Source organism: Canis lupus, chromosome 12, assembly GCF_048164855.1.
Source record: "Canis lupus baileyi chromosome 12, mCanLup2.hap1, whole genome shotgun sequence".
In the NCBI taxonomy this organism is placed as follows: Eukaryota; Metazoa; Chordata; class Mammalia; order Carnivora; family Canidae; genus Canis; species Canis lupus.
Genome location: NC_132849.1, coordinates 35,360,004 through 35,385,531, shown reverse-complemented (window position 1 = coordinate 35,385,531; position 25,528 = coordinate 35,360,004). Strand labels below are relative to the sequence as shown.

The 25,528-nt window shown below is 38.3% G+C and overlaps 2 protein-coding genes across 4 annotated transcripts in view; one reads left to right on the top strand and one right to left on the bottom strand.

The window, feature by feature from the left end:
• Positions 1 to 11: 11 nt before the first annotated feature.
• On the top strand, positions 12 to 22,949 carry NDUFAF7 (NADH:ubiquinone oxidoreductase complex assembly factor 7). 2 transcript variants are annotated; one of them, XM_072770521.1, is made up of 9 exons: positions 12 to 117; positions 7,918 to 7,998; positions 8,836 to 8,946; positions 12,557 to 12,770; positions 13,592 to 13,650; positions 14,385 to 14,495; positions 18,975 to 19,118; positions 20,154 to 20,327; positions 20,841 to 22,949. In XM_072770521.1, the coding sequence occupies exons 2-9, from the start codon at positions 7,939 to 7,941 to the stop codon at positions 21,051 to 21,053; spliced, it is 1,086 nt and encodes a 361-aa protein (XP_072626622.1). In that variant the 5' UTR covers positions 12 to 117; positions 7,918 to 7,938; the 3' UTR covers positions 21,054 to 22,949. The 2 variants fall into 2 exon arrangements, with proteins under 2 accessions (XP_072626622.1, XP_072626621.1); XM_072770520.1 differs by lacking the exon at positions 12 to 117 and adding an exon at positions 558 to 686 and having other exon boundaries at positions 20,841 to 21,117.
• The window catches only part of PRKD3 (protein kinase D3), an 89,160-nt gene continuing 85,700 nt past the window's right edge, over positions 22,069 to 25,528 (bottom strand). For both annotated transcript variants that reach the window (XM_072770509.1, XM_072770510.1), the window contains one exon: positions 22,069 to 25,508. In XM_072770509.1, the coding sequence (XP_072626610.1) occupies positions 25,335 to 25,508 (174 nt within the window). In that variant the 3' untranslated portion in view covers positions 22,069 to 25,334. The remainder of the gene's footprint in view (positions 25,509 to 25,528) is intronic.

Below are 25,528 nucleotides of genomic sequence, written 5' to 3'. Positions count from 1 at the left end.
CCTCCCGGAAATGGCTTCGCTCCCCACCCTGGGGCAGCGTTCTGCGGCGTGCGGAGTACGGCATGAGCGTCCTCGTGAGGGGCGGCTCGGGGCGGCTGTGCGCGGCGGCTCGCAAGGGTAAGCGTTCGCCGCGCCCGGGCTCCGCTTGCGGGGGGCAGAGACCTGGGGCGCCTTCCTCAGTCGGGGGCTCCTGAGGCGCTCCGGGCTGCAGACGTCCAGCCTCAGGCCCGGAATGGCCGTGTGGCCGCGGGCACTGCCTGCCTGCTGCCGGCCCCGGGGCGTGCTGCGGTCCGGAGGCCGCTGTCCGTGCTGCGGGCGAGGTGAAGAGCAACACAGCCGCCTCGAAGGCACTCAGGCTGCTTGCACTTGCAAATACTAAGATTTTTTTGTTCATCGTCCCATTTAACTGTTTTTAATTGTAGTCATTCCTTGTCTTTGGAGCGGGCAATGCTTCAGCTCTGGGAGAGAGCCGGCAGAAAACCAAGTGACGCCGATGCTGCGGCATCTTGTGTATAAAATCAAGGCAACTGGCCCCATCACTGTGGCTGAGTACATGAAGGAGGTCTTGACCAACCCCGCCAAGGTACGGGTCGGGGAGCCGGAGGACCAGGCCCGCCCGGGGGTCCTCCGCGCCGGCAGTGCGGTGCCTTCCCCGGAGGACCCAGAGGTGGATCAGTTTCTGTCAGGTGATTAGGGATCGATCAGGTCGGTGGAGAACAAATCCAGAGGTGTTTAGGAGGCAGGGCAGCCGATTGAATCTAGGAGATGAGGACCAGGGTGTCTTACCTACCTGGACTGATGGTAGATGTTGGGGTCATTTCTCAGGGGAAAGGGAATGCAGAAAGCAGAAATTTGTTCATCATCAGTATATAGATGGTGTTTAAACCCAAGGAATCAGGGAGAGTATATTTAGAGAGGAGAAGGTTACCCAGGATTAAGCCTTCAAGAACTCTTCAATTTAGAGGCTTTTTTTTTTTCTTTTAAAATCAGCCTTAATTTCTATTTTATTTATTTATTTATTTATTTATTTATTTATTTATTTATTTATTTATTTATTTAGTTTAACCTTTAAAAAAATTGAAATATAGTGATACAGTGTTACATTGGTTTCAGTTGTGCAACATAGTGGTTTTGACAACTATACCTTAGGCTATATTTACCACAAATGTAGCTACCGTTTGAGAGTAGGGTTTCTTAACCTAGGGAATCCTTAACTAGAGAGCAGGGGGCTGTAAACTTTGATGGGAAGAAAAATTACACCTTTATTTGCATTAACTTCTTTTTTTTCCCTCCGCCATTTTTATTAAAGAAGGATTGACATACATCACTGTTTAAGGCTTAGGGCATGATGGTTTGATTTGCATATGTTGTGAGATGATTACCACAGTGGGTTCAGTTAACATCCATCTTTTCATATAGGTACAATAGAAAGAAAAAGGGAAAACATTTTCTTGTGATGAGAGCTCTTATGATTTACTTTAACTTTTTTTTTTTTAAGTGTTATTTATTTATTCACGAGAGACACAGAGAGAAGGAAGAGACATAGGCAGGCTCCTTGAAGGGAGCCGGATGCGGCACTCCATCCCAGAACTCTGGAATCACGCCCCGGGTCAAAGGCAGATGCTCAACCGCTGAGCCACCCAGGCAGCCCACTTTCTTAACTTTTTATGTATATCATACAGCTGTGTTAGCTGTAGTCATCCTGTTGTACATCACATCTATACTAGTTATTATATAACTGGAAGTTTGTACCTTTTGCCCAGCTTCCTCCAATTCTCCCTCTACCCTCCACGTCTGGTAAATAAAAGTCTGATCTCTTTTTCTATGAGGTGTTTTTTTTTTTTTTAAGATTTCACACATAAGTGAATCCTAGAGTATTTGTCTTTCTCTTATTTCACATAGCATAAGGCCTTAAAGGTTCATCCATGTTGTCACAAATGGTAGATTTCTTTTTTTTTTTTTTTTAGATTTCCTTTTCTTATGCTTGAATAATATTCCATGATTTTTTCCCTCATTTTAAAAAAAATTACTGAAGTGTAGTTGACATAGTTTCAGGTGTACAACATAGTGATTTGACAATTATGTACATTACTCAGGGCTCACCACAGTTAAGTTGTAGTCACCGTCTCACACCATACAATATTATTACGATATTACTGACTGATTCCTTTTTTTTTGACTGTGATTCCTATGCTGTACTTTTCATCTCTGTGACTTATTTATTTTGTAACTGGAAGTTTGTTCTTCTTAAAATCCCGTTACTTGTTTTGCCTACCTGCCCCCCTATCCCTCTCCCCTTTAGCAAAAAGTTGTTCTCTGTATTTAAAAGTCTGGTTTTTGTTTGTTTTGTTTTTTCACATTACACATGTAAGTGAATCATATGGTATTTTAGTCCATCTGACTTATTTCACTTAGCATAATAGCCTTTAGGTTTATCCATGTTGTCATAAATGGTAAGATTTTAGGAGTAATACTCCATTGTGTGTGTGTGTGTGTGTGTGTGTGTATGTATGTGTGTGTATACCACATCTTTATCCACCTGTGTATTGCTGGACACTTAAGTTGATTCTATATCTTGGCTCTTGTAAGTAATGCTGAAGTAAACATAGGGTTGCATGTATCTTTATGAATTGGCGTTTTTATTTTCTTTGGGTAAATATCCAGTGGTGGAATTACCAGACCATAGGGTAGTTCTATTTAAATTTTTGAGAAACTTACATACTGTTTTTCATAGTTGTTGTACCATTTATATAACCATGAACAATAAATAAAGGTGTCCTTCTCTCCACATCCTTGTCAGTACGTGTTATTTATATTAATCATTTTGACTGGTGTGAGGTGATACTGTTGTTTTGATTTGCATTTCCCTGGTGATTAGTGATGTTGAGCATCTTTTCATGTGTCTGTTGGGCATCTGAATATCTTTGGAAAAATATCTATTTAGTTCCTCTGCCTTTTTTATTTATTTTTTTAAGAAGGCATGGGTACAGTGTGTACAGTATGAGAGCAGTGGAGGAGAGTGGGGCAGAGAGGAGAATCTTATAAGCAGGCTCCATGTCCAGTGTGGAGCTCGACATGGGGCTCAGTCTCATGACCCTGAGATCATTAAAATCAAGAGTTGGATGCTTAACTGACTGAGCCACCCAGGCTCCCCAATATAGTATTCTTTTTTGTTTTTAAAGATTTTTAGGGGGATCCCTGGGTGGCGCAGCGGTTTAGCGCCTGCCTTTGGCCCAGGGAGCGATCCTGGAGACCCGGGATCGAGTCCCACGTCGGGCTCCCAGAGCATGGAGCCTGCTTCTCCCTCTGCCTGTGTCTCTGCCTCTCTCTCTCTCTCTCTGTGACTATCATAAAAAAATAAATAAAGATTTTTTAAAATTTTTATTTATTCATGAGACACAGAGAGAGAGGCAGAGGGAGAAGCAGGCTTCATGCAGGGAGCCTGACGTGGGACTCGATCCTGGGTCTCTGGGGTCACGTCCTGGACTGAAGGCAGCACTAAACCGCCGAGCCACCCGGGCTGCCCCCAATATGTCTTTTGAAGCCATTGTTTCCTTGTTGAATTTCCATTTGGATCATCTATTCATTGGTGTAAGAGTGGGGCGTTAAAATATCTTACTGTTATTATATTACTGTTTTTCCTTCTGTCTGTTAATATTTGCTTTATATTCCCAGGAGCTTTAGATGCTCCTGTGTTGGGTGCATATATTCTTACAATTGTCATATCCTTTTATTGAATTGATCCCTTTTTCATTATGTAGTGGCCTTTGATTTTTGCTGCAGTCTTTGTTTTAAAGTCTGTTTTGTTTGATAAAAGGATTGCTACTCTTTCTTTTTTTTTTTTTTGCCTGTTCCCATTTGCATGGAATATCTTCTTGATTTCCTCACTTTAGGTCTGAAGTGAATCTTTTGTATGTAGCATATACAAAAGTCTTGTTTTTTTTAATCCATTCACCCTACATTTTTTGATTGGAACACTCCACTTACAGTAATTACTGATACATATATATACTTATTGCCATTTTGTTCATCATCTGTTTGTTTTTGTAGTTATTCTCTGTTCCTTTCTTCTTTTGCTCTCTCCTTGTGCTTTGATGACATTCCTTAGCATTATGCTCAAACTCTTACCTATTACAGGTTTTGATTTGTGGTTACCATTGTGTTCATATATAACATCCTATGTGTATAGCAGCTTATATTAAGTTAATGGTGGCTTAAGTTTTAGCACATTCTAAAAGCACTGAATTTTTACTCCCTCCTCCACATTTTATGTATATGATGTCATATTTACATCTTTATTTTGTGTACCCTTTGACTGATTTTTTTGAACATATAATTGATTTTGCTCCTTTTGTGTTTTAACCTCCGTCCTATCTTTGTAAGTAATGAATCTGTTATTTTCCCTATATGTTTGGTTTTGCTGTGAAGTATTTTCCTTTCATAGTTTCCTGAATTCCTTCAACTTGTTTTGTATTCTGAATAATAATCTTGCTTGGGTAGAATATTCTTGGTTGAGTTTTTTTTCTTTCAGTGCTTTTAATATCAATGCTTTATCACCACTCCTTTCTGGCCTGCAACGTTTCTGCTGAAAAATCAGCTTATAACCGTATGGGACTTCCCTTGTATGTAACTGTTTTCTCTTGTTCCTTTTAAAATTGTCTCTTTATCATTACTTTTTGCCATTTTAATTATTTTGCGTCTTGTGAACCTTCCTGGGTTTGTCTTTTTTTTTTTTTTTTTAAGATTTTATATATTCATGAGAGACACAGAGAGAGAGAGAGAGAGAGAGGGAGAGACATAGGCACAGGGAGAAGCAGGCTCCATGCAGGGAGCCCAACGTGGGACTCGATTCTGGGTCTCCAGGATCACACCCTGGGCTGAGGGTGGCACTAAACCACTGAGCCACCCAGGCTGCCCATTGGTTTGTCTTGTTAGAGGTTCTCTGTGCTTCCTGGATCTGGATGTCTACTTTGTTCCCCAGATTAGGGAAGTTTTCAACTATTACTTTTTTTGTTGTTGTTAAGATTTTATTTTTTATTCATGAGAGACATAGAAAGAGAGGCAGAGACACAGGCAGAAGGAGAAGCAGGCTCCATGCAGGGAGCCCAATGTGGGACTTGATCCCAGGGCTCCAGGACCACGCCCTGGGCCAAAGGCAGGCACTAAACCGCTGAGCCAGCCAGGGATCCCCCTCTTACTTTTTTAAATCATTTTTTTGCCTCCCCTTCTCTCTTAGCCTTCTGGGATCCCTAATAATGTGAATGCACTTATGCTTGAAGATGTTGCAAAGGTCCTTTAATTTACTCTCCTTTTTTAAATTCTTCTTTTGTTTTTACTGTTCAGCTTCTTTGGTTCCAATTACCCTTTCAGATTGCTAATCTGTCTGCATCTTCTAATCTGTTGATTCCCTTTAGTGTATTTTTCATTTTAGTTATTATATTCTTCAGCTCTGACTAGTTCTTTTGAATATTTTCTGGCTCTTTGTGAAATTCTCTTTGCATTCATTCACTCTTTTCTCAAGTCTGAGGAGTAGCTTTATGACCATTACTTTGAACTCTTTATCAGGCATATTGCTTATTTCAGTTTCATTTAGTGCTTTTTTCTGTGATTTTGTCTTTATCTTTCATTTGGGACATAGTCCTCTGTCCCCTCATTTTAATTTCTGTTTGTATCTATTAGGTAAATCAGCTACATCTTCTGGTCTTGAAAGTAATGGCCTTGTGTAGAAGAGGTTCTACACCAACAATTGTTATCTCTTGTGTTTTTATCGTGGCCTTTCTAATAGGCATAAGGTGATATCTCATGGGTTTTTTTTTTTTCTTTTTAAAGTCTTTTTTCTTATTTATTTATGATACAGAGAGAGAGAGAGAGAGAGGCAGAGATACAGGCAGAGGGAGAGGGAGAAGCAGGCTCCATGTACCGGGAGCCCGACGTGGGATTCGATCCCGGGTCTCTAGGATCTCGCCCTGGGCCAAAGGCAGGCGCTAAACCGCTGCACCACCCAGGGATCCCAATATCTTATGGTTTTAACATGCATTTCCCTCATTAGCTTCTAACTGAAATCTAGCATTTCTCTTATTATGAACATAGGAAATAACCAGTGGCATCACTAATATCAGTGATTGAGCACAATCAGTGGAAATCATTGACATTGTCATATCCCAACAGTGATCGTAGATATCTCAAAATACCATTCATTGTACTCTTCTGTACTTCAAAACTTTGTTACTTATTAGACCTTAGGCTTGGCTTTGTTTATTAATACCCTTATAAAGATGCATATTGTTACTATATCATAAATTTATTTTTTAAATATTGGATGAGTATTTCTTTATTTTTTGGTTTACTTACCTTTTTGCAATCCTGTGTGTTTTAAATTCTTCATTTAAAAACATTATATGAAGGGATCCATAGTCTTCATCAGGCTACCAGAGTGGTTCATAATGTGCCATAAAAACACCTCTGAAATGCTCACTTATGAAGGGAAAGAGAAAAATAACAGAGGGGATGCTGTATGAAGTGAAAACAATTTTTTAAAAATGGGAATGATTCAAGTATATTTCTGCTGCTGAGAGAGCAGAAATCTCTAAATCTCATTTAGTCTGAGATTGGAGGAGTGGGGTTGTGGGGGGAGGTTAGGGGAGGTAGTGTTTGGGCAGATTCCATAAAAAGTTTATTTGAAAGTTTTTTGAAAGTTGTCAGAGAAGGAGGGGATAACAAGATCCTGGCCCATGAAAGCCAAGAGGAGAGGTGATGATCCAGAGCACAGGTGGCAGGATTGGGTTTGGATAAGAGCGGAAGATAAAGCGATTTCATCTTGAGTTCTGAGGAATGCATGGGAACAGATGGAGGCCAGATGGGGTCAGGAAGTAAATCCTATTTTATACCATTCTTTACTTCCTATATGTGCAGGAGCCCATGTTACCTAAGAGTAAGGTGGTGGAAGAAGGGACTTGAAGAGCGTAGGGAATTTTTTTTAACAAAGAACTACTGAATATATCTTGACCTTTAGACGTATGCTAAGACTTGGTATGCTAAAACTTGGGTAAATAAAGGGACACCTGGGTGGCTCAGCGGTTGGATGCCTGCCTTCAGCTAGGGTTGTGATCCAATAAATCTTTAAAAAAAAAGGGGGGGGGGTAAATATGATAGTCCTCTGTCCCAAATAACTATGCCTCTAGGTGAGGAATACAGACATATAAATAAATAAACATGTAAAGGGAGGCACTGCATTTAGTCAGAGATTGGAGGGCTGGGGTGGTGGGGGGAGGTTAGGGGAGGTGGTGTTTGGGCAGATTCAGTTTTATTGAGGATGAGATTGCCAGGGAGAAATGAGAGGGGGAAAAGGAGACCATTTGTTATGGCATGGATGTATGGACAAGCAGAGCTAATTAAAAAACAAAAAAGAAACAACTCAGAACTTTTTATGGAGATATAAACATTCATATAGAAAAATGCATAAATCACAGGTACATAGCTTGATGAATTCTCACAAAGTGAGAGCTCCCACATAATAAGCAACCAGGTCAAGCAACAACATCACCAGTAGGCAGGGCTAAGTTGAAACAGTGAGAATTTGGGAGAAGAGGCTGAAGGGGAGGGGCAAGCAGGGTCTTATTCTAATGGTTTGTGGGAGCAGGGATGGGAAGTGTGTGGGGAGGGTGTTAGATGTGAAGGTGGACATGGTGTAGCTTTTGCCTTTATGGTCAAGTAATTGTCATGTTTTCACCCATTCTGCAACATGACTGACACTTTGTAAAGTTTAAGTTAAGTTACTGTGTTTATCTTATTTATTTAGAGGAGAGAACTTTCTTACCAAATGTTTATGTCATTGTATACATCATAGAAGATTTTGGAGGGGTTTAAAAAGTGTATTTGAAAGTTAATTTGTTTTCTCTACTTTCTCTTTTTACTCAGGGATATTATGTGCAACGTGACATGCTTGGAGAAAAAGGAGATTTTATCACTTCACCGGAAATAAGTCAGATCTTTGGGGAGGTAATATCCAATGTAAACTGTAAAAGAAAAAAAAAAAATTAAAAAAAAACCTGTAAAAGAAATGAATATCAACAAGCATTCAAAGCAGATCAAGTTGTATTCTTCCATAATAATATAGCATTTTATAGCTTTGTTTTTGTGATTCATCAAATTTTCTTTTCTTTGGATTTTTTTTTAGTTTTCATTTTTAATCACCTATATGCTGAAGGAATAGAGAACAATAGGAGAGAGAGAGAGAGAAAGATAAGTGACAAGAGAGAGATAAGTGAAGAAAGAGAGAAAAGATGCAAGACACTAAGGAGTTAGTGGAGAGAAGCACATTCGAAAGCCCCTACCCACGATTGCACCATAGTTACAGCAAAAGTCCCCCTGTAAAGAAATTTTGAATTCTTCTCAGGAATTCTAGTTCATTGATTTCTACATTTCCAACCCCCTTGATATATTTAGATATAGGAAATAGTGTACAAAAGAAAGTAGAATTATTGAAATCATATGAATATGAAAAATACAGCATAATCTTATTTCATGTGTTTATTTGCTTTCAAAGACTGGTACCTTCCTGTAATTATGAGACCTGTGTTATGAGACCTCTTCCAGGGCAGACTGCCTTTTACCTGTTTTCTCCTGTTACTAAGCTTTCCAAGTGGTATCTTTTGTAATGTAGTCTCTGTGGAGCTTCTAGATGGGCATACATATATGTACATATTAACTAATATACATGTGGTTGTTTGCAAACATTTTGCTTCCTGGCATAAAGTATGCATTTATGTGGAGTTTCAGATTGCAGGATACTTTTATACTTTATGATACTTCAGTGTAGTTTTTTCCTTGTCACAGCTGCTAGGTATATGGTTCATTAGCGAATGGATGGCCACTGGAAAAAATGCAGCTTTCCAACTGGTGGAACTGGGCCCAGGCAAGGGTACCCTCGCGGGAGATATTTTGAGGGTAGGTAATAAAAGAAATTCTTTAGAGCCTTGTGTACTTACCTGAATCTTTGTTCTTTTGACTTGTTTGCAAACTTGTTTCCTGGCTTTCAGTCTTGCCTTCTTCACCTCCTGTTTCTCAGCCAAGTTCCAACATCAGAATGACATAATAAATCGTAACTTACTGTCGTCTGTAATTCAAAAAATGAGGGTGGAGACGAATGTGAAAGGTGAAAGTTTAAAACCTTTAGAAGACATTATGGGAGAATATGTGTGTCTTCTGGGTAAAGAGTTTTGAATTATATGAAAATTATAATTTATATAAAATTATAATTATATAAAAAGCAGAAGCCATAAAGGAAAAGATGAATAGAAGGATAATTGCAACTGCATTAAAGAATTTTTTGTTCTTGGGGATCCCTGGGTGGCGCAGCGGTTTAGCGCCTGCCTTTGGCCCAGGGCGTGATCCTGGAGACCCAGGATCAAATCCCACGTCGGGCTCCCGGCACGGAGCCTGCTTCTCCCTCTGCCTGTGTCTCTGCCTCTCTCTCTCTCTGTGACTATCATAAATTAAAAAAAAAAAAAAAAAAAAAAGAATTTTTTGTTCTTTAAGGAAATTGGGAGCTTCTCTTCTTCAAAGACACTGTAAAGAGAGGGATAAGACAAGCCACAAAGTGGGAGGAGTTATTTGCAACAGATATAACTAATTAAAGAACTGGTAGTTAGAATACATAAAGAATTCCTTTCCATTAAGATTGTGACAGAAAAATCAGGCTAAAGGTGTGAACAGGACATCATGGAAAAGGAAATCCATGTGGCCAGGAAAAACAAAAAGATGCTCAGACCAATTGGGAGTCAGGGAAATGAAAGTTAAAATTACAGTGGGATACCATTGTACCCACAAAAACGAGAAGGTGTGGCAGCACCAAGGGTTGGTGAGGATGGGGAGATGTGGAGCAGTAAGGACTCTCATATACTGTTTGTATGAGTGTAATTTGGTACAAGCACTTTGAGAAGTGCTTATTGGGCATCATCTGCAAACCTCAAAATTCTTAGTGGTTTTACTACTAGGTGTATGCCCTATGGGAGCTAGTGCATATATGTACCAGGATACAAGGACAAGAAGACAGCTGCTTTGTTTAGAATGGCAAAAAAAATTAAAAAAAGAAAAAAAAGAAAACAAAAGGGGCAGCCCCGGTGACGCAGCGGTTTAACGTGGCCTTCGGCCCCAGGGTGTGATCCTGAGGACTCGGGATTGAGTCCCATGTCGGGCTCCCTGTATGGAGCCTGCTTCTCCCTCTGCCTGTGTCTCTGCCTCTGTCTCTCTGTGCCTCCCATGAATAAATAAATAAAATCTTAAAAAAAAAAATTAAATGGCAAAAAAACTGGAAACCACCCAAACGACTATCAGTGGGAAAATAGATCAATAAATTGTAGTAGAGTTGGGGCACCTGGGTGGCTCAGTTGGTTAAATGTCTGCCTTGGACTCAGGTCATGATCTCAGGGTCCTAGGATTGAGGCCTGAGTCAGGCTCTCTGCTCAGTGAGGAATGAGTGCTTCTCCCTCTCCACCCTCACACCATGTTTGTACACAATGCTCTCTCTCAAAGAAACAAATGAAGTCCTAAAAATAAGTGTATTACAGTCATACAGTGAATGCCAAGGATTGTGCAAATGGATGAAATCACAGCAGAATGCACAATATTCAGATGGAACTCAATGTCTTGTTGAATGAAAATAGCAATTTGTACAAGAATTCGTATCATATGATTGAATTATATGATTGAATTATATAAAATCCCCAAATAGTCAACATTAAACAATACGTGTTTGGTGATACAAACGTGTTCAGTAACAGTTATAAAGAAAAAGCAGGGAATGCTAAGCTTCAGATAGAGAACCTTGATGACCTCTAATGCTAAGGGAGGACATGGGGGCTTCAAAGGAAGGGTCAGGTCACTTTCTTTTGTCACAGATAGTCAATATTTTTCCATGTATTATTCTTTCTACCATTCTACCTAATATTTTATAAACATTGAAAAGGAGGAATATTGTACAGGATAAGTGTTTGTATTTGTTAAGCTTTCATAGTTACACCGTTCTGGAATCTGTTAGTCTTTTTTTAGTTTAACTCGTGTGTATCTGGCAATTCAGTGTAAAAAAAACAAGACACATATTCAGTATACATTTAAATGTTTTGATGCTGTATGATTTTTGCTTGAAATTAGGAGTCAAAGGCTTTTAAAAAATTTATAACATCAGGCAAATAATCCTCATTATATCCTATTTGGGGAGTAAAGAAACCAACCACTGGTTTAGGTTTCCAGGGCTCTATTTTATAGCTCTTTGAATTGGCAAAGTCATATGAATATAAAATATCTAATACAGTTCTCAAATGATACTGTCTTGTTTCAGTACTTTAAAAATCAAGCCCACAGCTCTTAAAATGTATAAAGGATACTTTCCCAGATCAAGTCCTAACAACCTTAAATAGCCAAAGAATTTAAAGGAATGTTAAGAAAATAGACAAAAACATATTTATAGACTTGTTTTCATTTCTTGAACATAATTCATGAAGGATTTTTCTTTTGGGAAGTTTTTTCCTATTTGTAATTTCATTTCAAAATGAAACTTGGAAAAATCATCTTGTCCTTATTCTCAGCTCTTACCTACACATTTAGATCTCAAAAGTAGGAATCAAATCACCAATGAAAACTAAATTCAGATGAAAAATGACATACTTTATGCTTTGGCATTGAATTTTTAGCATTAAAATATTGATAAAGTATTAACATTTTTTCTTCATGTTTACAACAGTTATAAAAATGCATGTAGCTAAGAAAAAATTAAAAATGTGCCATTTTAGTGCCATTCAAATTTTATCTCTTGAAGATACAGTTTAAACATCTCAAAGATGAGATTATTTCATAGCAGCTTTCTAAAATTTATATATACAATTTATTTTCTTGTTATCTTTTTAGATTCCCTAATCTGATTATTTATTAGATGCTAAATCTTTAATTTTCATTTTTTAATCAGTCTAATTTTTATTGTTAGCAAATAAAATTGTGTATTATTTATTTCTTATGTAGACAGTATTTTTGTTTTTGTTTTTTAAAGATTTATTTATTTATTCATGAGAGACACAGAGAGAGAGGGGCAGAGACACAGAAAGAGGGAGAAGCAGGCCCCATGCAGGGAACCCGACGTGGGACTCGATCCCGAGTTTCCAGGACCATGCCCCGGGCTGAAGGCGGCGCCAAACCACTGAGCTACCCAGGCTGCCCGTGTAGGCACTGTTTAATAACAGATAGGTTATGATTACTTTTTTTTAAGATTTTATTTATTTATTAATGAGAGACACAGAGAGAGGCAGAGACACAGGCAGAGGGAGAAGCAGGCTCCATGCAGGGAGCTTGACATGGGACTTGATCCTGGGACTCCAGGATCATGCTCTGGGCCAAAGGCAAGCACCAAACTGCTGAGCCACCCAGGCACCCTAGGTTATGATTCTCATAGACTGCTGGAAAGTGGCTTGTGTGACAGGAGTGAATTATTGAAGTAAATGGTTAGAAAACCCAAAATCTACTTAACACATTATATTTCGCACTTTTTCCTTCTTTTTGTCTTTAGGTGTTCAGCCAGCTTGGATCTGTGCTGAAAAACTGTGACATTTCAATACATATGGTAGAGGTGAGCGAAAAATTGAGTGAGATTCAGGCATTAACCCTGACTGAAGAGAAGATCCCGCTGGAGCGAAATGCTGGATCCTCTGTATATATGAAAGGTGTTACGAAATCTGGGATTCCCATTTCATGGTACCGAGATCTGCATGATGTTCCAAAAGGTAATTATTTTACTCTGTGTAATGAAATAGTTTTGATCACATCCCATCACAGCAATAATAGATGACCGTAGCCATGCAGGGCACTCTAATAGATTGAGTTAGTGCTCCCAGATCCCTCACTCATTGGGAATAGTGAATTCTTTTCTCTAAAAGAGCATTGTGTTTAAAAATAACACGACTAACAATAAGGAGCAATGAATTTCATGAGGTTTTGCAAAATAAAAAAGTGTAGATTGCTGTTTTTTTAGTTTTTCCTGGATCCCTAAGGTAGTACTAGTGCTGAAGCAGCCCAAGGTGGTGGGGCCTGATGGAAGCAGCTTTAGGTGGGTTTAGTTTAACTTTCATCTTTTGAATGCTCTTGCTCATCTTTAGGGAGGAGGGAAAATCCCTGCCCCGGGCCAGAGTCCTATGTTGGTGAATCCCTGCTCACACCTAAAGTGGCTATCTGATCTTGGGCAGGCCACCTCAGCCAGTCCTGGGCTCAGCTGTTTCAGATGATTTTAGAACGTTCAAAGCCTCTTTTAGCTAACAAATTTGAGTTCTCATTTCTTTCATGCCTAGTGATGAATAAAAATTTACATTGATAATTGAGATATTTTGGCTGTCTGATCCTGATATGTAGAAAATGAGGACAGCAGTAGTTGTTCTTTTGTATGCTCTACAGAGTAAGGTGAAGAAGTAAATGAGGTGGGGGGATTCTCCGGTAGTGATGGTTGTGGAAGCACCACAAGTTCCTAGGCATTTCTTTTTGTTAATGTTCAAAAAAATGAAGTATTACCTTAAAAATGCTGAAACAGGTTTTTTCTTCTGTTTTTAAATAGGGTACAGCTTTTATCTTGCACATGAATTTTTTGACGTTCTTCCTGTCCATAAGTTTCAGGTATACATGAGATAAAGTCCTGTTTATATCGAGTAACAAAGGGCCTTATGTTGTAAGCAAACACTTATGGTAATTGATTATTTTTGAAGTTAACTTTATTTGGAATTCTGAAAAATATAAATCATTGAAAATAGTCCAAAAAAAAAAAAAGAAAATAGTCCAAAAGTGGACTATTAAGTGGAACCTTCATTTTCTTAGGTTAACTAGGAAGAATGCTTTTTTCTCCAGGGGTAAAGACATACGCCAATATAAGACAGTAAATGGCTATAGTACAAGCAAGGGTTACATTTTAGCAAAGTGTTAATATCCAGAGATTAAAATGTTTCTTCATTAAAGTTGAAGTGAGCGGAGTTAAGATTGGTGGTGATGTATGTGCACTGGTAATCTCTAGGGCCAAGAGCATGTATTGATTTGTTAGCAGAAGCTTCTGATTCATCCTTCGGAGCCTGTTTTCCATTGAAGGGGGCACTTGCCATGCTGGTCATTTTATCTTCTGTGGCTCCGCCTCTTATCTAACCAACACCAGTAGTCGATGTCTGCCAGTCACCTCTTAATGTTCAAAGGAAATGAAGTATTGCCTTTAAATAATTTTAAGTGGTAAAGGACTCTGTAAATAAATGTTAGACATCTGTTTTATATGTAGTAGTAGGAGAAAATAATAGTTGTTTTTAGTAGAGCCAATTCTAAGAAAAAAACTGGTAAAAATTGTTTTTTATGCATTATTTTGTGTTTAGAAAACACCACAAGGATGGCGAGAAGTATTCATTGATATTGATCCACAAGTTTCTGATAAGCTGCGGTTTGTTTTGGCGCCTTGTGTCACGCCAGCAGAAGTCTTCATACAAGTAGGAAGATGTTTCTTCTTAGTTTATTGCCAACCAAATCTTGATAGTCTAATCTTCTGAGTTCCTGTTATAGCGTTCCTTGACAGGGACAAGGGAAGGGTTGCCGTAACATGTGAGGTGCTTCTTTTTTTTTTAAGATTTTATTTATTTATTCATGAGAGACACAGAGAGAGAGGCAGAGACAGAGGCAGAGGGAGAAGCAGACTCCCCGTGGGGAGCCTGGTGCAGGACTCGATCCCAGGACCCAGGGAACGTGACTGAGCCAAAGGCAGATGCTCCACCACTGAGCCACCCAGTTGCCTTGTTGCTTTTTATTAATAGTGGAAAGTGCAGAGAATCTCGAGTCAGGAGCCTGGTTGGGATCATTTCTGGGCGGCATGATGTGAATGTAATGTGAGAAGGAAGCTAGTAAGCATTCACTCAGGCAAGTCCTTTACCTTCTCCCTTTCCCTCAGTTTCCTATGACATGGTCTTAGTATTGTCTGCCTGACCAGAAGAGCTTAAGGTCTGTGAAAACAACTATTTATTCAGCAGTTTGTATATATTACTCCGGATTTTCTCATTTAATTCTCAAAGCAACTTTTTTATTAGTTTGATTAAATAAGTTTGATTCTAGACTGCCAGAATGGTACATTTACTGCTGCTTACTATTGACCTCAGGAATAATCATAAAAGCCTTTCTATCTTGGGGTCGTTGTGTAAGGATTCAAAAAATCCTATACTTGTCAGGAATGTTTGGGCTTTAGATTGCCTGTTTTATTTATTTTTTAATTTTTAGGAGTTTATAACTACAGCATCAAGTTTAACGTAAATACTGTTATAGACCATAAATATCCATGTAGCAAAATATGTACCTCTAGATAAACAAAAATCATCTTTGCACCTAAATAACCTAGCAGCTTTAAGTAATAATGAAGAAAAAACGGAAGCTGAACTAATTTTTCATCTAAAGTGAGTATTGCATGTATTAAGGTTGCCTGGATGGCTCAGTTGGTTAAGCATCTGTCTTTGGCTCAGGATATGATCCCAGAGTCTTGGGATGGAGTTGAGCTCCCTGCAGAAAGTCTGTTTCTCCTTCTACTTCGGCCCCTCCTTTTGCTTGTGTTCTCTCCTCTCTCAAATGAAATCTTAAAAAATAATAAAGTGTCTATTACCTATATTAAAACATTCTTACTTTAAGAGTTCAAGTAGTTATGAAAGCCTTGTCTCATAACCTAAAAATATAACTTTAATATAGTTTTTGAACTAAACAAAAATATTTTAGTTGTAAATAGGTAAAATAAGATTATTCTTGCTGAAATTCAATCATGGCATTATTTTTCTAAATATATATATTTGGGGACTTTGTTGATAGACTGGCCTTTTAACAAAAAAGTGAAATACATGAAACCTTTCTCAGAATCTACATTTTACTCTAAGAGCATGTGAGTGTGTGTGTGTGTATATACACACACACACACATATGAGCATGTGCATATATATGTGTGTGTAGTTTCATTCTGGATGAGCAATCCATCCTCTTTTTAAAAAGTATATCTCAACTATGTAAAACATGCTTCATTTCTCTTAAAAGATCACTTCTTGTAAGATATACACTGACTATAATGATAAAGGGCATTTTACAGATTTCAGAAACTTCTTTAGGTGGCTCAGTTGCTTAAGCGTCCAACTCTTGATTTTGGCTCAGGTCATGATCTCAGGGTTGTGAGATTGAGCCCTGTGTCTGGCTCTGTGCTGGGCATGGAGCTTCCTTGATATTCTCTCTCCTCTGCCTCCATGCCTCCCACCCCACATTCTCTCTCTCTCTCAAAAAGAAAAACATTCATTTTCTTGTAAGTTATTTTTATTTTTAAATTTTTTTTTACTAAGCTTTAATTACAGCAGTAAAAGTCTAATTCACTTTTTTCCCGTTACTTCTCATTATACAAAATCCCCATGCTCCTTATGTTTTAACATTCTACCTGCAAGAATCTTACTGGAACCAAATAACAACTCTGTAAGACCTACAGGAACATAATTCAATGAAGGGTCATCTGAACAGAATGGATTGCCTGTTTTTAAAAAGATCTACTTTCTGGACCATAACTAAGAACTTCTTCCTCAGAAGTTACTTGCTTCAGAAGTATAGGAGCTTTTAAACACAAGCCTATCAATTAAGTTTTTTTGTTTTCGTGTTGTTTTTTGCAGAGCATAAATAAGTTAAAATAACAGCCTGAGTGCTTATGAACAATTCTATTTTTTCATATTCTGGCTACCCAGTTTTACCTGAGTGAGAAGCAAATTCATAGCTACCAGGAGCTGACCCCCTGGCCCTGGGAGATGTGATTGTTTTCAGTGTGACTTTAGTAGTAGTCACTTATGACACGGGAAGTGATGATTTTTCCCTCTCATTTTTTTTTTAAGATTTTATTTATTTATTCATGAGAGACAGAGAGACACACACACAGAGGCAGAGGGAGAAGCAGGCTCCATGCAGGGAGCCCAACATGGCACTCGATCCCAGGTTGGATCACACCCTGGGCTGAAGGCGGCGCTAGACCGCTGAGTCACCGAGGCTGCCCTTTCCCCCCCCCTCTCTCTCTCTCTTTTTTTTTTTTTAATTTTTAAAATCCCTCTCATTTTAATGGGGCAAATGGTAACAGAATCTACCATCTTCAAGAGTGGTCTGAGATAGTAAGAATGTCAGCACAGTATGCTGAGGTGTGTCAGCTTATGCCCAAACTGGCTAACCTCATAGGTTTTACAGTTCAACGACAATAATTTATTTAATAGAATTGGGGACTAAGTAGTTTATTGCTTGATTTAATCCTCAAAATAAGCCTATTATATACATAATGAGGAAATACTCTGTAAGTTTGTTTCTAGTAAGCAGTAGGAAGAGCAGAGACTCAAGAGCTAAGTGTGTTACTCCATACCTATTAGTTCTGTGCCATTTTAGACAAGATCAGGGCAGGTTAGTACTTCTATTTTTTTTTTAAGGTTTTATTTATTCATGAGAGACACACAGAGAGAGGCAAATATATAGGCAGAGGGAGAAGCAGGCTTCCCATGGGGAGCCTGATGTAGGACTCAATCCCAGGACCTCAGGATCACCACCCGAGCCAAAGGCAGACACTCAACCACTGAGGCACCCACGTGTCCCTATTGTTTTTCTTTTTTTTTTTTAAGATTTATTTTAGAGAGCATGAGTGGGGCAAAGGGAGTAGAGGGAGAGGGAGAGAGGGAATCCTCAAGCAGACTCTCTGCTGAGTGAGGAGCCTGACGCAGGGCTCGATCCCAGGACCCCAAGATCGTGACCTAATTTGGAACCAAGAGTTGGCCAGCTAACTGAGTGAGCCACCCAGGTGCCCCAGTACTTCATTTTTAATGGGGTGTTAGGAAGGAGCAAAAGTTACTGTATGTTCTTATAATGAAAAGAGTTTTTTACTATTTTCTCAGAAATTAGTGAAATTTCATATATACTAGTCAAGTTGACAAGTTATAATATTGTCACTTCACTTTTTAGATTAATAGGCACATATTGAGGACACTTTCAGTAAATAGTTGAACATCTTAGGAAATTAGGGCCTCAGGTACATTGACAAGTTTATAAGCTGAAGTTTCTAAATAGAGGGTGTATCACTGGAATACTTTTTGCCCCAGCAGAAGGCATCATAATATACTTGCTTACTAGGGTCTATTTTATTATACTGGGTTTATTTATTTATTTATTTATTTACTTATTTTTAAAGACTTTATTTATTCATGAGAGACAGATATGGAGAGAGAGCCAGAGAATAGGCAGAGCAAGAAGCAGGCTCCCCGCTGGGAGCCCCATGCAAGACTCGATCCCAGAACTCCAGGATCATGCCCTGAGCTGAAGGCAGAGGCCCAACCACTGAGCCACCAAGGCGTCCCTATTATATTGGGTTTATATCATTTGTTCTTTCAGCACAAATTGTTGAGTGTCCATTCTAGGCAGACAAAACTCCTTCCCCGTGCATTCAACCCAGGGAAATATATGATTATGAGAGTAATATCACTATAAACAAAATGATAATGAATTGGCCATCTAGGAGTTTGGGAGAACATATGCCTTTTTATAAAAGGGATTAGAGGTTTCCCTGGGTGGCTCAGTTGGTTAGGTGTCTGCCTTCTACTCAAGTCATGATCTTGGGGTCCTGGAATTGAGTCCTGCATCAGGCTCTCCGTTCAGGGGTTGCCTGCCTCTCCCTCTCCCACTTTCTCAGTCTCTCAAATAAAATTGTTAAAAAAAAATAAAAAGGATTAGAATTAAAATATAAACTTAGTGGACAGCAACACAGCACTGGGGAGTTGTGTATAATAAAAAGGATGTCCTGTGAAAGGTTGAGTGTAGACAACATAATGGATAGGGAAGGAATTTATTTTTAGTGTAACTAAGAAATCCTCATTGTAGGAAAATCCTAAGGAAACCATTCTTTTCAGTGATGGATTTTGATTCAACTCTTCTCTTACTAGCGTGATGAAATAAGAGACCACGTGGAAGTGTGTCCTGAGGCCGGCGTTATTATTCAGGAGCTTTCTCAGCGCATTGCATTAACTGGAGGTGCTGCTCTGATTGCCGACTATGGTCATGATGGAACGAAGACCGATACCTTCAGAGTATGTATGATTCAGGAGCATGACTGACCATAAGTTAATTGGTATGATCTAGGTTGTTAGGTTTGCAGCTCATTGAAGATTTTTACCTTTGGTTTTTATGGTGTGTAGCCTTGTAATATTACATTATTTGTTATGAATTTTAATTCATATTATTTTAATTGCCCAAACTGTAGGATCTCATCGTGCAGACTGGCTTTGGAACAGGGCGTGAATCATGTACATTCTTCCTTAAGCTGCATAACCTAGCTCTACATAGATCCTACTTAGCATCCAAATAATGCAAATGGGAAGATTTTCAAGTTCTTAAGAATTTCTCTCCCTCCATTAAAAAAAAATGTAAATACTACTTTGCAGGTTTGATATAGTTACTATAATCAGACTTTTCCTATCATATTTTCAATCTTTTTTCCTTTCTGGATATATTTTTATTTTTCCTAAGCATCCTTTTCAATTCTGTTCTGTATACCTGAATTGAGATACATTTAACTAGATACTGTTAGTCATTTTCTAGATCTGTGGTTCTCAATTTTGAATTTTACTGTACCAAAAACAAAAAACAAAACTCTGGAGTGTGTGTTTTGTTTTGTTTTGTTTTGTTTTTTTAAAATGCTGATTCCTTAGCCTTACCTCCAGGATTCTGATTTACTAGGCCTAGGCAAAGAGCAGTAAGATGTTCTCAGGAGATTCTGATGCATGTGGTTGATGGATATGCTTTGTCAAATGCCATCTAGAGTCTGGTGATCAGCACTCAGTTCTGATGGGACCTCTGATGGGATCTCTACTTCATCACCACAGGCAGTAATGAAACGTGAAAGGTAGCATCTCAAGGCACTCAGTGCTGTACTTCCCATTGGATTTTCCACATAGCATCTCATTTGAGGAAGAGGTGCTACCATATTAAGAGTTTGTAAACCACATAGGCTATGTTTTTCTTTTTCAGTTATGTAAAATGTGCCAAATGATAGCATGTCTTTAATCTTGATAATGATAACCATAAAGGGATAAAAACTCATCATTTAAAAAATTATGTTCAAGGGGTTTTGTGGCCACAAGCTTCATGATGTCCTGACTGCCCCAGGAACAGCAGATCTCACAGCTGATGTGGATTTCAGTTACCTGCGCAGAATGGCAGAGGGACAAGTAGCTTCTCTGGGGCCAATAAAACAACAGACGTTTTTAAAAAATATGGGCATTGATGTCCGACTGAAGGTAATGATTTATTTTGTGATCATTAAATATTCTAATTTTGTAGTATTTCAAAAAAAAACCATGTAAAATAGTAAGTTCACCTGGCCTCAGTGCTCTTCTCGTTCAGCGCATTTTGGGTAGTCTTTCCAGAAGTGTAGGGTGTAGTGCAACCAGACTGCTCTGGGGGTGGGGCTGCTTCGGACTCACCCCACACTCCACATGAGGCCGACTTCGAATAGTGTTCAGATTGATTAAGAAAACTGGACTGTGCTTATGGGTATGAATTTCAGAAGTGTCCTGAAAACAGCTTAACCCTTCAGTGTAGATCAAACCACCTAGGAATGTTAAACATACAAATCCACAGGTTTGCTTCTTAGCAGTCTGTGTTTTAATAAGCACCCCATGATTCTGAGGCAGGTGATCAGAAATTCCAGCTGAAGCACTCTTTATTGAGCAGCCAATGGCCATTAGTAATGCTGCATGTAACTAGGAATCCTCCTGGTTATTTTTACTAAGAAATTTTTTTCTTTTCAGGTTCTTTTAGACAAATCAGATGAGCCAGCCAGGCAACAGTTACTTCAGGGGTATGATATGTTAATGAATCCTAAGAAGATGGGAGAAAGATTTAACTTTTTTGCCTTGCTACCCCATCAGAGACTTCATGGTAGAAGCCATCCGATGAATACATGTCAGTCAAAACCCTCTGTGTCACCTGTAGCTGGGTTTGGTGAACTTGCCTGGCGGTGACCTGTGTGGACATTTTACTCCTATGTCTGACTAAGATAAAGGGAACACGTCTCATATATTACAGGTAAAATAAATATTTTATGTCTTTATAGCCAATAAAAATAACTCCTCATACAGTACAACTAAATATTGATCTTTTAAGGTTGTTTCCTGCTTCTGGCACAGTTGTGTGCTTTCAGCTTCATGAAACAAGTTACTGTGAAACTGAGTGTCCTTTAAGTAGTAAGTCTAGTTGCTGTATTTTTATTTTTAAAAGTAAACATGAACACTGATTAGTTTAGCAAAAACTAGAACCTAACTGGCCTTTCACAGGGAATGGATTAAATAGAACTATCCATTTATTATTTAAAAAAAAAAATGAGGTAGAGCAGTATGTTCTGAACCAACTCTAAGACTGTGAAAGTAAAAAAAGCACAGTGGAGAATGTTTTATAGTTATGATTCCATTTTTGTTGGGGGAAAAGCTACATTTAAAGAAATGCTTGTAAGTAATTTCATAGAAATTAATATATTAGTGTAGACTGGTTGTTTTCTGTGATAGTTACTTATATATAAAAAGTAAGGAAAGGATGCCCATTAATCACTACTAAATATCCCAATGTGGAAGTGGGTTGGAGGAGTAGAGATTTGTTCCTTGTGGTAATTTTTTTACCCTCTGCTTCTGTGAATCTTATAATGAAAAACAATTAGATTAAAAAAATTTAGGGGTGCCTGGGTGGCTCAGTCTGAGGAGTGTCTGACTCTTGATTTTAGCTCAGGTCACGATTTTGGGAGTTGTGGGATCTCCAGCTCCATGTCAGGCTCTGTGTTTAGTGCAGCATCTACTCCGGATTCTCCCTCTCCCCTTGCTTATACCTCTGTTCTTTCAAAAATAAAATCTTAAAAGAATAACTAGTAAACCTAACATGTACCTGAAATATGAGTTAATGTAGACTACATAGGAGGAATAATTTTTTGATTTGAGCTAATTCTCCGTCATTTTCAGGTAACTGTCCAGTTTTTTGTTCTGTTCTCATGTTCACAGAATTTTATATTAATACCAGTATAGACTTTCTGAAGAATTGTTATATTGGCAACACAAGCTTAAAATGAAATTAAAGGAAAAGAATATCAGCCATATGTTTTGAACTTATAGCGTAACTCTATTGGAAGTTTACTGGCAGAGTGGTCAACTCTTGGCTTTCTATTGCTTGTTTGCTTTAACTCAGAACAGGACCAGCATTCTGTATCTCACTCTAAAGTAGGAAGATAGAGGGCTTATTTTTCATATGCTGCCTCGCCTTGGGCCATTTATAGTCACCCTTATTTTTTTTCCATGTTTTCTTTTTTCAAAGAGTTGGAGAATTTCTGGACGGTGAAAGTCCCCAACATTGGCACCTCTCAATTATTTTAAGGTTTTATAATTAATGGGAGGAATCAGGCAATTCCTTGTGTATCTTAAAACCTAGAAAGTTCACTTTGAATGGCATCTGGCTTATGTAAGTCTTGTAGCAGGTACAATAATTGAATATTTGATGGTAGCTCCTGAAAAATTTGTAGTCATAATTATTCCAAACTTTCATGCCAAGAAATAAGACCTCCAGATAATTATCTCAAATTTCATATAAAATCGAAATAATGAATTGTTTTTTATTTTAGGTAGTCAAAAAAAAAGTGTTTTAAATATAGCATTAATTCAATTTACAAACACTATTTTCAAAATAGTTCTTTTATCAAGGCCTGGGAAAATAACAAACCAAATAAAATTTTCTTTGGATACCTCTACTAGAGATAGGCTCAGGTTTTCACATGGAAAAGTATGGTGATATGGAAATACATTTTATTATCAAGCTTCTTTGAGGATATTTACAAAAATTGGGATGTAACAAAAAAATAAAAAATGTACTAAACAGTGTCATTATAGACTACTTTGTACATTATCAAATGTTTCTAACAATTATTTCTTATACAAAAACAACTTCAAGACAAAAATGGCTATGCAGGTTATACAGTATCTGGAGTAAATGACTCAACTCCAAAATATCTGACAGTGCCTTTACAAATTTTGTTTAGAAAATTTCTTAGGCATTCAACAACACAAACAAAAAAAGAGTGCAATTAGTTTCATGGCTTGTAAAGTTTGATTATATAAGTAGAGCAAACATCATTCCAGTTAATTTTCACCTTATGCAGTAAAACCACAAAAGGATGCCTAGGGATTCAAAATTACTCCATTTTAGCACATTGATATTAACATATTTACTTGGGACAAATTTGGGGAAGTCCTCCTTTATCACAGAGAAAATACATTTCTAAAAGGTTTTGCAAAATTTGGTTACATGTTTTAAACTCCTATAGGGGAATGAAATACTGAGAGACCTTGTAGACTGTTTCCTGTAGAGGTTTATGGATAGGCAATGCAGCACAGTGATTCGCAGGGGTCAGAGGGGCTGGGGCCACACCGCCGGGGTTCACATTCACATGCTGTGACCCTCAGTAGCTGGTTACTAATCTTCCTGTGCCTCAGTTTCCTATCTGTGAGATGAAGTCCATAATGCACTCACTTTGTGGCTTTTGTGAGGGTAGGTAAAAATTTGTGAAGAGCTCAGAACACAGGAGACTGCAGGTTGGCTACTCACTTGGCAGTAGCTTAGGGCTCCCCCAAAGGCCCTCTCTGGCTTAGATTGTACACAGGGACATTCTTTTCCTTTGCTACCTCAGATCCAGTGGGGCAATGACAGTTAACACTTTAGTTTTTAGTTTATTGACTGAGTATCTTCATACATAGCCCATCTTCACAACAACACTGTGAGGATAGTGTAGGCCAGAATTATGATGTTCATTTTATAGACTGATGATCTTGAGGCTCAGACAGATTGAAGCTAAGACTTAATACTGGATTTTCTGACTCCAAATCTTTAGCTCTTTTTGGGGAGAATAAGAAAAGTTTACAGTGATTACTGTGGAATGAAGACACAAAAAGCCACTAGTTTTTTTTTTTTTTTTTTTTTTTTTTTTAATAAGTGGGTGGTCCCAGATCTTAAACTTTTTTTGGAGGAGAAAACAGTAACTTTTTCATAGCTTTAAAAAAAGTCTAACCTCTTAAACAACATTTTATCTGAGTAGAAAAACTTTAGCTGGCTGCTGGTACTAACATGTTAAAAAAAAACAAACTGTAAAAGTAGGGCTACAGTATCAGCAGAGCAAATGAAAGAATAAAATGGGTGTTTGATGCTTCACCCCATCCACTCCCCCAACCTGCTTAAAATGATTTAAAAACATTCTAGATACCGGAAAGCTTTCCAGTAAGCTAAGGGAAGAAAAAAAAGGATACACTCTTAGCTGTTCTTCTCTGTAGCATTAACTGATCTGCACTGGCCTTTTAGTAATTTTCTTCCTCAAAGTATTCAACTCCATAAAGATAAATTGTGTAATTAAGGTTTGGATATATAGCCATTGAATGTTGGAAACCAGTTGTGGCATTACAGTGGTGTCAGTGGGAACAGGAGTACACAGCAAGTGGAGGAGCTGAGTGAGGAAGAGAGAGACCAGCAGGCCTTCCTCCCGGTCCCGTGACACCAATTGTTCAAAACTATCTTAGAGGCTGTTACAACAAACTCACAAAAGGTGACAACTTAATTTTTATGTTGTAGAGAACCTATTAAGAATTTAGCATCAAAGGTTAGGGATCATGGTTTTGGAATTTTGACTGACCTTAAAAAAAAACAAAACAAAAAAAGGTAAAACAGCCTAGCATCTAGGAAACATTTCTAGGTGCCTAGGAAAAACCCCGTGTGCCTCTGGTTAAACAAATGTTTAGAGCCCTCAAAGCATATCACATGCTGGGGGCTCCTCCTCAGTTATATATTAAATGCAAACCTGGTTAGTAATCAACCTTAAAACTTACATGATTTGATCAAGATATGCAATGGCTGGACTCTAAGCTTTCCTTTTTCTCCTTTTTAAAAAATAATGTAAGAATAGGAAAGGGAAGATAAATTAAATGCCACTATAGTACTAAAGTGAAGGATTAGGAAAAAATACAAAAAAACCAGTCATTGTTTATGCCATAAAAATTATGAAAAGCTTCATCTTGGTTCCATTGTATTTATTACTCAGTTTCCCCTCTTGCACCTACTCACGATGAACTACAGGACAGGTATCACCAATTCCTTATTAGATTTCCCCATGTCTTTGCACCCTTGCAGATGACAACCTACAAAGAACAACAGTCGTGTAGCAAAGTAGGAGTATCAGTCCATAAAATGAAATCCTTCCTTACTGTAGTCAGGCTCACTGATAATTAAGGATCTTCCTCCATGTCATCTGGATTGGGAGCCATAATGAAGTGCTTTGGGTACACAAGATTGTGGGTGTATGCATGTACTTCCCAGCGGGCATCATCACTTTCATGTGTAATGTAACGTTCGCCGATGCGAGTTTCAAATTCTCTAAGGTCAAGCCAAGTCTGATAGTCCTAGAAGAAAAATGAAGTGA

What these genes read in the sequence shown, in the direction of transcription:
- NDUFAF7 (XM_072770521.1), top strand. Translation starts at nt 7,939, where the DNA reads ATGCTTGGAGAAAAAGGAGATTTTATCACTTCACCGGAAATAAGTCAG. An exon ending in TAAGTCAGATCTTTGGGGAG is followed by an intron (nt 7,999 to 8,835) that starts GTAATATCCAAT and finishes TCCTTGTCACAG; the next exon opens with CTGCTAGGTATATGGTTCAT. An exon ending in TCTGCATGATGTTCCAAAAG is followed by an intron (nt 12,771 to 13,591) that starts GTAATTATTTTA and finishes GTTTTTAAATAG; the next exon opens with GGTACAGCTTTTATCTTGCA.